The following is a 13,261-nucleotide window of genomic DNA, read 5'->3' as shown; positions in this document are numbered from 1 at the left end:
AACTGGTCGGGAGGTCAGGCTCGGTAACTCAGATGACTGCGTGTCAATCACTGGATTGTCTGGCCCAGATTATTTACAAACTGCCGTCATATAGCTGAAATATTGCCGAGTTCCGTGTTCAAAAACAAACAAAAATATAATAATTCAAAATATCGGGTTCTACTTCGGATAATTTGTTGGATGGCCCGGTCTTATCGTCCTCTTCGTTAAAAATCATTTTACCTCACAATACATTAAGGCGTTACTACTATTCAACATTATCCTGAAGTGACGCAAGATGAAGTGACTAAGTTGGTATATTGTTTTACGCTGTAACCGCTACGATTTCCGCTACCCACGACGATCCGTAAATAGTCGAGACTCGGCATGGCAAACAATTAGTTGATAGCATAACACTCAAAATACCACGGCAACCATACAGGTCCGACACTGTGTCCTCTTAGCGATATTCCAGCAATATCACGGCTGGGGCTTCCCACAGTGTACCCATGTGGCGAGCCAATGCTTTAACCACCAGACTACCCCACCGACCTGTACTGCAGTGAAGGTATATCATCATGACACATGTATTGTCGTTCCAGACATATAAATATGATATCTATTCGCTGTACCTGTAAGAATGGTTGAAACATTTGGTTTATAAATCCGACAATCTAGTGAAAAATGGAACAGGAATTTATTTAGTTGGGGAGAAAAAAACATATACCACAAACGCATTCTTTTGTTCGAGGCTTTTGAATTGTATGAGATTTCTTCATGTCACGTGAACGTGTATAATATAGAATTTCATTAATCTGATATCCATGAACGTAGGACAAATCGGAACGACACGTAAAATTAGTTTTGAACAGTTTTACATATGTGGTATGTTACGATAATTAAATTTTCACAAACTAAAAGATGGAAAATGTAAAATATAATTTAACGTAGATACTACTGCCCGTTCAAGAGCCTCAGGGCCCACAATTATAATGTGTAGCTCGCTCGACCAGTCATTCGCTACACGCCCAAACAAATCGATAATGCTACACCGCCATAGTGCAACAGTCTAATTTGCAAACATGTGCAGGATACGCCCAGGAATGGCTAGCTTCGTTCACATTTAGCCGCTAATAAAGAAATAAACTCACCAAAGACAGCGGTGAATGTTGGCGGGTGGCCATGTTGTCCCGTCACACAGGTCACCGTGTCGAACACAGTGATGGCTTTTCCCAAGCATCCGACTCGCTTACAACGCCAGTACTCGCGGGTTCCCCTTTCCCTGTAGCGTCTATACTCGTACCCTCCTAATACAAGCCCACGGCAATTCTTGGAAGTCCGGATGAAGTGAGAACGAACTTTCGTCTCCATCTTTGAATGAGCTACATTCACTGTAGCGCGTCTACGCGAGCTAAATAGGTCACGTGACATGTACAAGAATGTATGGAAGCCCAGCATCGTTATTACGCGGGCATAAAAACAATAGTACTGATAATATCGCTTGTTTCAATACAGTGTACACAAATTTAGAAAGTATTATCAGTCAGAATGCACCGGAGACTTCCTTGCTTATAACATAGCAACTCTGAAGAGCAATCTATATTCTGTCTCTGTATATTAATATTAACAAGGATAATTAATGGTGGGAATGTTTAGACCCATGGTCGTCAAAGATCTTGAAAAATACCATGTACATATTCATACCCCAGTCCCCAAACCATTATAACCAATTCAGAACAGTATTTTATCGTGGAATTGCGAAGGAGTTGAGAATCGGCTCATCTGCATACTAATTACTATAAATAGCAACGCTGGCTTCAAGCAATGTCGCGACAATATAGCATACGTTACACCCGAAATGGGCTTCACACAATCGAACCCGGAACTTCGGCGTGATGTGCGAACGCTTTTACCAGCAAGTTACCCTACCACCCCGTGGGTATAGTTGAAGATGATTCGTGGGGGATATGAGTGAGTGAGTGAGTATGGTTTTACGCCGCTTTTAGCAATATTCCAGCAATATCACGACGGGGGACACCAGAAATGGGCTTCACACATTATACCCATGTCGGGATTCGAACCAGGGTCTTCGGCATGACGAGCGAACGCTTTAACCACTAGGCCACCCGACCGCCCCGTGGGGGATATGAGGGACCTACAACGTCTGACAGCAGCACTGGAGCCGAACCTATATAGCTTTCACAGCCAGACTATACACAAGTAGAGGTGCTTCTGCAATAAACGGGGCGGTTGGGTAGCCTAGTGGTTAAAGTTTTCGCTCGTCATGCCGAGGATCCAGGTTCGATTCCGCACATTGGTACTATGAGTAAAGCCCATTTTTGGTGTCCCCCGCTTTGACATTGCTGGAATATTGCTAAAAGCGGCGTAAAACAATACTCACTTACTCACTCCACAATATACACTAACAAACCTTCACAAGACCCCGTATCCTGCTCGTAATGTTCCGCTGCTTCCACTGCGCCATCTACAGGCATTTGCACAGAACCTTCACTCGCAGAAGGCCATTGAACAATTCCGTATCTCATTTTGAACCGCAGCAGCCAACCCTTAGAATATGCAAATTCAGATATTCCCAGTTCACTTCCCAAAGTCTGGGCATTTTCTCGTAAAATGGCGTCGGACATGGGCGCACCTGCTGTGACGGCCTCCGTGTATCGGAAAAACAGGGCTGCCTCCATGTCCGCGTGACGGGCATTCCTGATCTTCTTCACGCCGGGCTGCACGAACGCATCCTCCCACTTCTCGCGCTGACTGAGGATGCCCCCGACAGTTCTCCGTACAATCGGAGTACCCCACATGTTGGAAAAGACTGTGGCAATCTGCGACTGGGACGCCTTTGGGTTTTTTGTGGCAAACTCCACAATTTCCCTCTTCTGACTGACGTCTAAAATGCATCTTTTGTTGGGAGTGGAGGATGTGCTTGGGCGCCCTTTTTGCATTTTAATTAGCGCCGCACTCTAATCCGAAGTAAAGATGGCAAATTATAAAAGTCTCCACACATCAAACGTTAATTAAAACAACAAAGGATCCAAGGGCTAAATCACAGTGGTCCGCATGATGAAGGTAAATCAATTCGCGAAACGTCATAGGTGTAAACGGCGCTCTTGCTGTGGTCCGTGAATCAGCATTTACAACAAAGATGGCGGTTGACATTGACCGAGACTCGATGAAACGCCAGCTCCACGAAGCAGCACGTTGGCAATCACGTCGATGACAACACAAGATCCGATATTAAACGCCAACACTGTAACTCCGAATACAGCCTTCGCAGACAAAGCAGTTAAATAGCGGTCCACTGCAGTCCACTTCCATTAAAGCTTCGTTATAACACCAATGCAAACCCGAGCTTGGCGCCCTCGCTTCTCGCTACCGCCAAGTAGGTCACGCCGGCGCTAATGTATGGTGCTCTGTTGAAGACATATTTTCGATGGAATATGGCGGCGTCAAATTCACATCGGATGTGAATCGTGGGAATGTTCCATCAACTATTTGATTTGCAACATTTCTCTCTCTCTCTTAATCCATGGCTGTTTTACAGGGCTCCGTTCCACAAAGTGATCGTAGTGCTACGACGGTCGAAAGTCGTATATTAAAATATGGGAGTTAGGATTGTCTTAGAGCTGCGATCGCTTTGTGGAACGGGGCCCAGGTGAGGATTTTGTTATATCATATATCGTCTATAGCGCTGTAATTTACATTGCAGAGTTGCCTCCCTTATATCGTGTCAGAATCCATCTTCCCGAGGCAAGAGAGTTAACTGACTTTAAAAGTCCAGTTTCCACCCTTGCCGAACTTGGCAGGAATTACTGGGCTCGATCGTACAGCCACCAGTGGCTATTACCAGTTATGTCCCTTCTAAGCCTCTCCTATGGACCAATCAGATTCCACCTCTCGTATCACTTGCGTTTGTTTCACACAAAATGGTGGCGCCGAGTCAGGACGATCTGATCGATAATCAAGATGTATATTATCTATGATAAAACAGGTCTTACATCGCGAAATGCATCAAATCACGTGAGCAACTTGATTAAAAACATGAAAAGATTCGGAAAATATCTGCTGACGAGTTGGCGGTGCACATGCTTTGCAAATCCCGAAATCTGCACGACAGTTTACGAACCGGATTTCGATTGGACTATGCATAGACTCTTTAGTCCAGCCAAAATGTAACTCCATAATACCAGCCTAGTTCGGCAAGGGTGGAAACTGGACAGTTAATTCCCTTGCCTCGGGAAGATGGTCAGAATCCGATTGTTATTCGATTTCAAGATTGGCACAGATCATGATTCTTGCTTTGTCATGCCCGGAAAACCAACTCGTGGGTTACAACAAAGCAGAACAAGAAATAAGCGTTATCACTATCCCCCGTTATGGGGCACATTAGAAATCGGTTGATACTTATCAAGACTGAGTTCGAAAATCGATTTTCTCATTACATAACGCCACACGAATCACTTCTAATGATACCACCAGTGAAGATCCGGGGGGAGAATGTGTGTTCAGCAACCCATGCTTGCTGTAAGAGGCGACTGTGTTTCTGAGAAACTTGTTCCCACCGCTGACACTATGCAATTTGTAAAATTAAATCAAGAGCCGTAACTGTGTATGCTCAAAATCTAAAAACATGTAGCAAGGGAAGTGTAGCTCTGAAAAAAAATAACGTAACCAATTTTCGAACAGTCTTGACAAGTATGCCATAGACAAGCAAGCAAACTGTCATTCATGTCACTATAGTAGTTTCTGAGAAACATAATCCCCATTGCAGACGCTTTGAACTTTGTTGAAAAGCACGAAGCAGAGGCTGTAACTCGGTACAAATGAATTTAAGACCCAAATGTTCGAACTTATTTGAGATTATGACCAGTAATATCAGTGTGCAAAATTTCATTCTTCTAACTTTGAGAAAATTCGTCCCCTTTAAGAAGCAGACGGACGGACGGACGGACGGTCTCCGTTCCTGTATTTCCCTCTCCTCTTCGTGGCCGGGATAAAAGCCCGATTACTAAATTCTAGTAGCACTATAGGATCTGAGACATCTTGCCAGATATACTGTAGACTTATCATGTAGTGAGTGAGTGAGTTGGTTTAATGCCACTTTTAACAGTATTTCAGTTGTAACACCTCGTGTTAGCTTAATGTGGGTGGAAAGCCTGAAGTGATGCAGGTCTCTGACGTTTACCACTTTGGTGAAACCATGCAAATGAGTGTGTGAGTATGGTTTTACGCCGCTTTTAGCAATATTCCAGCAATATCATGACGGGGGACACCAGAAATGGGCTTTACACATTGTACCCACGTGTGGAATGGAACCCGGGTCTTCGGCGTGACGAGCGAACGCTATAACCACTAGGCCACCCGACCGCCCCTACCATGCATGTGGTTTGGAGAAATACACTAAAACAATCATACCGTTCAAATCAGCCTTAAAGCCCACTCACTCACTCACTCACTCACTGGAATGTATGGCGTATTTTTAGATGATTAAAGAAATCTAAGTGTGAACAAGCAATGGGTTTCCATAATCGGCCATGTGGAGCCTCCATCTCGACGTGACGACCGGTCACTGATACTGCTGGCGTGGTGGTTCATGAAACAAAGAATCCCCTATAGAATGGTTACAGCACAGGGGTCCTACCTGAAACTCCGAAACCGGCTATGTTGGCCTGGAATCGACTGGATTCGGGTCTGGCAGCATTGAGGGGGTTGAAGGGCACAGGGTCAGGGTGTTCGGGGGTTGGGCCTCGGCCTCCCACGAAGTGCTGAAAGAAATGAGAGTACGTTACGGACTTTCGAAAACTGCAGCAAATACACCAATGGGCTTCTGTCTTAAATTGGCACAAACGTTCGTTCATCCCTCTAACATGATTACAAAATAAAACTGAAAACAACCATTGCTCACGCCCCTCTGAAAACGACTAAACCAGGCGCCTGATCTAATGACACACAGACAGCTCTCGATTTACAGTGATGAACCTGATTTTGTTGGTCAAATTGCTAAGTTGAGTAAATTTGAACCAATCAGATCTTAGAGGCTGAAGCAAGATTCGGCCCACATCCACATGAACATGCTTCTATAATCAATATATTGTACATCTTCCTCGTCTGTATTACCCGTTGATGTATGCTGGATAGTGGTCCATGTCGAGTTCTCACTTGACCTTCACCTTGACCACCAACGACCTGACCTTGCAACGCTTGACCTTCACCTCGTTTTGCCATCATTTCACCTTCAACCTTATCCCTCGCGACCTGACCTTGACCCGCTTGACCTTGAACTCGTTTCGCAGGTCCCGTACCGTGTTTCATCCGTCGATGTAGATTGAGGTTGTCCTTTCGGGAGAACGCGCGACCGCAGTTGTCGCAGAGGAACTGGCGGGCCTTGTCATGAACTCGGGTGTGACGGGCGAGGTCGTACTTCCTCTTGAAGCTCAAATGACAAAGTCGACATGGGAAGATTTGCCGTGTCTCATGTATCGTCTGCATATGGCGCATTAGAGATGCCCTTGTTGTGAACTCCTTGCCACAGGCGGAGCACTTGAAGCTGTCATCAGCACAGCTTCCTGGGAAATCCATCTCCATCACACGAGCGAGGGTGACCTTGGTTGGCTGATAAACATCGATATTTTGCTATGGCGTCCTGGCTTGTGGATCCGCACAGCCTAGATTAGAAATCGTCCTGAGTGCAACACTCTAGGAACAAACACACGCCTTGCTTGTGAGGACCGCCAAGGCCCTGGCTGGAACCCGTGCGTGTATGTGTGCAGTGCGCAGGAGTTAGAAAGTAGAACTAAAATTGGCTGATAAACAACGCCTAGCTCGTGATAATGCTTGCCTGGTGTCGACCAAACAGCCTTCAAGGCGGCGCGCGTTCAGACAGACGCCCCCAGCTGTTGCCACAGCGACGGGGCTAAACTGAGTAAGTTCAGCGTTCAGCCAGGCGTTCAACACAACAATACAACAGATCTGAGCGAGTCACAGTCCCCTGCTACTCCCCTCCGTCCCCGGTATACTGTCTCCGCCCCGGTATACCGACAACAAAACCGATAAGTGATTTGTTTAATTAATGATTTGTGACATAATCAAAGATCTTTCGAAAGGGGGAAAATAGGCTGTGTGTGGATTATACTCTACCTTGGAGCATACAAAGTGATACTTCCGGACGGAGAACACATTGAGTTTCTCGACTGGTTTCCCGCATGCGGCCAGCCACCTCAGACACGCGTCACGTCTAGTCTTGGGTTTGGGGAAAGGATGGAAGCTTACGCCGGCCATCGACTCCTTGAAATGATACCGCGTGTCACTCTTACAGGCGCCCCACATGCACCGTTTAACCATTGTGTCCTTGCTGGGAAACTCGAGTTTTGAACAACAACTGCTGAGGGCGGCGTACAATGTCTGCTTGTCTGACCTCGCCTTGCATCCGGGCTCTTGACGTGTCAGTCAGCTGGCAGTGAGGCCCAAGAAGGGTGCTCTACTATCGAATTCTCATTGTCAAATGTGCTGATTAAATAGTTGACTTTTGTGGAATTTTATTTTAGAACCTGGACCGACGTGGCTTTTTCTTAAATCGTCTTCAAAAAGCTCAAATGACTTTTAACATTATGGTTTTTTTAAGATATATCAGTTGTCATTAACTGAATTTGAAACATTTTAATAACTGGAAAGTTGAATCTGTCAAACCCGAACCCTGAATAATCCGAACCTTTGAATATTGTCTGCGCTCCATTACTTATTGTAAAATACAACGCTGAATTTGTTGTTTAAGCGACTGTCAGCAATATTCCAGCGACACGGCAGCGGCCTGTACATAATCGACTCTAGACCATACAAACCAGTGATTGATATTATAAGCAACCCCACCGCTGTCGGGGTACGATGATACCCAACAAATCCCCGAAGCCCGACCACCCGATCCATGTATTCGCCTCTTCAGACAAAACTAGGTTGGTCGAAATAATATAACCCAGCATTGAAACAAGACATGTGACCAAGCTGGAGAAAAGGGACCTTATGGGTGCTGGGATACAAGTGTCTTATGACGTCATACAGACGTTTGACGTCAACTTACTTAGTCAAGGTCGCCATGTGTGATGTCATGTATCTCTGTAATAAATAGAAGCTTGTGAAGTGTATTTTAGTGTTTCGAAGATGAGGAAGTTTTAAAATATAATGAAAAGTCAAAATGTGATTTTTCACCCATAAGGTCTCTTATCCCACGGTTGGTCACAAATATCTTTGAAATATATAGTTTCATTTCAGAGACTGTATGGAAGTCTGTTCTACGAGTGTCGCTGTACCACGGTTTGCACACAGACCACCGCCTTTTGTGGGGACCTGAACAGATGCCACGTGCTTATGGAGATTTTAATTAGGAACTAATAACACGTTGAACGCGAACACGAGTTGCAAGCAATTCCATGTAAAATGTCAAAAGGAACCTGAAATAAAACAAATATCCGAAATCCCGAGCAAGTCTAGATTTCTTCAGATGTGAAAATAAAGACACTCCGTTATCTCGCCTCCTTTCTGATATATCAAAAGAAAACTGAGAAAAAATGATATCTCTAGATATTTCCAAATTCAGACACTAAATGTGAGTATAGTCCTTACCTTTGAACAAACATAGTGATATCTTTTTATTTTGTCTAAATTGAGTTTGTTGTGCGGCCGACCACAAGCCTTCACCCAGCGTGCACAATCCTCCGTCCTGGTTTTGGGTTTTGGGAAAGGGTTAAAGGTCACTTCCGTTTCCTCTCTAAACATGTAGCGCGTGTCACTGTTACAGTCCCCCCAGACACAGTGCTTCGTCTTGACCATGGTCACTGTCCTCTGAACGAATCTTCTATACAGAAGTATATGACGACACGCAGCAACAACGAGGCTGCAGCTAGGGCAATAACGATATATAACAACGAGGAAGAAAATATATACTCCCTATGCCCACGTGATGGTTATTGCCGAGGAGTAATGGGTCACGTGACAACACAATCTACTGTGGGGCGCTGGACGGGTGCGTTACTTAAGCGTTAAGTGTAGGCTACATGTATACACATTTCTGTTGAGCTTTTCGCGTCTCGTCTGCGCTAACGCAACTGTAACATTTTAGTGTTATAAACCTATGTTCATCCTAACGATGCAAATTATGTATACGTGAATGCCTGTCACTGAGATAAGTATCAAAAGAAAGTGTAACAAGATAAAACTTTTCTCGTTTCTTTCTCGTTTCTATACCCGGCTTGTTTTTCAACACTAAGTTGTTTTGTTTTTGTGTGTTTGTTTGTTGTTAACGCCGCACTCAGCAATATTTCAGCTATATGACGGCGGTCTGTAAAGAATCGAGTCTGGACCAGACAATCACGTGATTGACATCATGAACATCGATCTACGCTAACATTAGGACACGATGACATGTATCAACCAACTCAGCGAGCCTAACCACCCGACCCCCCGACCCCATTGGTCGCCTAGACCTATGTCGGATCTGTGTACACACGGGACAGCTCTAAACTTGTTTCAAGAACAGTAATTTTAGAGCTACAGAAGTTTCTTTCTTCTTGTTGGTGGTGTTTAAGTGCGTGATTTGTACACCGCATACTACAGTGGGACCCAGGGAAACCAAAAAATGGCTTCACATATTGTACATATGTATTGTACAAACAAAACGGTAGCACCGTGTGTCAACTTAAAGTGTGTAGAGTGCCCGAGTAGTGCCGGGCGTCGACGTGAACCACTGCCCTGGAACCACGAGGACGGTTATGGTGCGGACAAACCAGGATCATAACCAGGAGGAATCATAGATTCAAACCAACGTCTAGCGGATCCTTGTAGTTCTAAAGGGACGTAACTCTGCAGAGCGTACTATAGTGGCCATACGTGTCCCGAGTAAAGGTTGACTGCACGAAAACCTCCAAGAATCGGGCCCTTATAAACACTTGGCAGTCCACATTTGTTTTGTTTTTATGACAGTCCACATGAGCATTCGGGCATGAAAGCATCTAATATCCTCACTCACCTCAATTCGAATCCTTTTCGTACTTCTGCTGTTCATTTTTGTAACTTTATGAAAGTCGAACAATGTTGGTACAGCATTCGGCTTAAGCAGGCGTTTCCGCTTCCCTCCCATGCCAAGGTCGAGCTTCTTGTCCGGCAGGTAACAGCCTGGACTGAAGTGGTCCGAGCATACCCGCGCATGCTGGGTCACGTGGGGGTTTTCCAACCTCATAGACACCAACCACTGTTCTAGCAACGCTGCTTGGTTTAAGGGGAGACGGTGGAAGCTGACCCCCCTCTCGTAAGCATCGTTTTTGTTGGAACACCCGAACGCCATGCAGAACACCATGTTCAAGGTTAAAGGTCACCACGTTATCTGGGATATTGTAATAACTGTTCACGTTACCCAATGACGACGCCAAACGTAACTGCGTGGGACTTAATACTATAATACACTTAGTACCATAACGTGGAACTCTAAAAACTATAGTGGCACCTAACGCCGGGTGGGTTGTCTGACGAGTCGGCTGAATTCGGTATCCACTTCGTCGGATTTCCTCGGTATAGTGAATTCGGTTTCTTCTGTGGTCACCAGACAAGTACAAGCACACTATAACCTTCTGCCTTTCAGATGATCGTCTTTATGTGTTCTGGTGGTGCATCTTGATCCCTAGTTCTGTCGTTACCATGGTGATCCACTACCCGCGTGCCGCCTGCTCTCACAATTCTGGTTGAACCTACCCAACCGGCGGTACACAACCAGCGTTATAGCGAGGCTTGGAGGGATATATACGTACAGCGAGCGAGCGATCGCCGAGGTGGTGGTGTCTATCCCGTCTAATCCTCACACTGAACACTCACGACCGTAATACAGGCCTATCGATTAAAACAGACACACCACACACTCGTATCCCATATCCCAACTTGATCTGAGGTTATCCTTGCATGGACTTATGCACTAACAACCACACAGAGGAAACCGACACGCACTGCACGCTTTCCCGCGAATAACTAGGTCAACACCAGTGGTGGTGTGTCTGGTCGTTTGTATTGCAGGTCACATTGCAGCAGACGTCACAGCAGACGACTTGGGACAAGATTTATTTGGTGTAGCCATAGGTATGATATCATGTCATGTTTCAATTAGCACACATTTAACAACAAAACTATACTATGTGTTATGTGTTCAATCTTACCTTGGAGCATACAAAGTGGTATGGTTTTATTTTGTGCACGTTAAGTCTATCTGACGGACGACCACAAGCTGCTATCCACCGAAGACAATCCTGAAGTCTCGTTTTGGGTTTAGGAAACGGATGAAACGAGATTGGATGCTGTTCCCTGTGTAGATACCGGGAGTCGCAATGACAATCGCCCCACACACAAGCCTTATTTTTCACCATGATGAAAACAATTAATCCTGTCCCAAGTCGTCAAAGAAAGCCACACACAACATGACGATTTGATTTGATATGTGCAAAGCGCGGTCCACGGTCAATGATCCTCACTGCATCCGGAAAGAGCAGGTGCGAGCAGCACCTTGTCACGTGACCATATCCCCACACGGTTGTTGTGAGGTTCACGTTACAGGGAAGGGATAACAGGATGTATATAACAGGCGTTATAACGAGGAATACACTGCGGTGGACTGTTTCTCTTTCCCTTTGAAGACCAGGTACAGGGAAGTGGGTTAATCCTAATTGTACAAACTAACCATTGGGGTGCTCACCCAGGTTTTACCGATACGAGCTTATGCTGTTTTATGTAGTAGTAAGCTATGTTACCGAGATACCACGGCGTTTTGTAATCAGTGGCTGGTCCACGTTGTAGGGGTAAATGTTGACACCATCCACGTTGTTGATGTTGACAAAAAACCACGTTGTAGGGGTAGATGTTGACAACATCAACGTTGTTGATGTTGACACAATCCACGTTGTAGGGGTAGATGTTGACACAAACCACGTTGTAGGGGTAGATGTTGACACAATCCAAGGTTGCAGGGGTAGATGTTGATACCATCCACGTTGTTGATGTTGACACAAACCACGTTGTACAGGTAGATGTTGACACAACCCACGTTGTAGGAATAGATGTTGACACCATCCACGTTGTAGGGGTAGTCGTTGACATAATCCATGTTGTAGGAATAGGCGTTGACACATTCCATGTTGTAGGGGTAGATGTTGACACAATCCACGTTGTAGGGGTACATGTTGACACAATCCACGTTGTAGGGGTAAATGTTGACACCACGTTGTAGGGGTAGATGTTGACACAATCCACGTTGTAGGGATACATGTTGACACAATCCACGTTGTAGGGGTAGATGTTGACACAATCCACGTTCTAGGGGTAGATGTTGACACAAACCACGTTGTAGGGGTAGATGTTGACACAAACCACGTTGTAGGGGTAGATGTTGACACAATCCACGTTGTAGGGATACATGTTGACACCATCCACGTTGTAGGGATACACGTTGACACAATCCACGTTGTAGGGGTAGATGTTGACACAATCCACGTTCTAGGGGTAGATGTTGACACAAACCACGTTGTAGGGGTAGATGTTGACACAATCCACGTTCTAGGGATACATGTTGACACAATCGACGTTGTAGGGGTAGATGTTGACACCATCAACGTTGTTGATGTTGACACAAACCACGTTGTAGGGGTAGATGTTGACACCATCCACGTTGTAGGGGTAGATGTTGACACAATCCACGTTGTTGATGTTGACACCATCCACGTTGTTGATGTTGACACAAACCACGTTGTAGGGGTAGATGTTGACACAATCCACGTAGTAGGGGTAGATGTTGATACCATCCACGATGTTGATATTGACATAAACCACGTTGTACGGGTGGACTTTGACACAATCCACGTTGTAGGTGTAGATGTTGACACAATCCACGTTGTAGGGATACATGTTGACACAATCCACGTTGTAGGGATACATATTGACACAATCCACTTTGTAGGGGTACATGTTGACACAATCCACGTTGTAGGGGTACATGTTGACACAATCCACGTTGTAGGGATACATGTTGACACAATCCACGTTGTAGGGGTAGATGTTGACACCACGTTGTAGGGGTACATGTTGACACAATCCACGTTGTAGGAATACATGTTGACACAATCCACGTTGTAGGGGTAGATGTTGACACAACCCACGTTGTAGGGATAGATGTTGACATCATCCACGTTGTAGGGGTAGTCGTTGACATAATCCATGTTGTAGGAATAGGCGTTGACATATT

General features: G+C 45.3%; 1 protein-coding gene across 6 annotated transcripts in view; it reads right to left on the bottom strand.

The window, feature by feature from the left end:
* LOC139462160 (uncharacterized) overlaps positions 1 to 13,261 on the bottom strand; it is a 28,192-nt gene that overhangs the window by 13,829 nt on the left and 1,102 nt on the right. Inside the window, exons 1-2 of one of the 6 annotated variants that reach the window (XM_071243688.1) lie at positions 11,187 to 11,519; positions 5,636 to 5,759 (exon numbers count right to left, since the gene is read on the bottom strand). In XM_071243688.1, the coding sequence (XP_071099789.1) occupies positions 5,636 to 5,759; positions 11,187 to 11,393 (331 nt within the window). In that variant the 5' untranslated portion in view covers positions 11,394 to 11,519. Of the gene's footprint in view, positions 1 to 1,130; positions 1,356 to 5,635; positions 5,760 to 6,111; positions 6,697 to 7,131; positions 7,372 to 10,012; positions 10,954 to 11,186; positions 11,520 to 13,261 lie in introns of those variants that run through there. The other 5 variants (XM_071243685.1, XM_071243689.1, XM_071243683.1 and 2 more) reach the window with 5 other exon arrangements.

Source organism: Haliotis cracherodii, unplaced genomic scaffold, assembly GCF_022045235.1.
Source record: "Haliotis cracherodii isolate W230 unplaced genomic scaffold, xgHalCrac1.p SCAF_15, whole genome shotgun sequence".
Classification (NCBI taxonomy): Eukaryota; Metazoa; Mollusca; class Gastropoda; order Lepetellida; family Haliotidae; genus Haliotis; species Haliotis cracherodii.
This window is presented reverse-complemented; position numbering and strand designations above follow the sequence as displayed.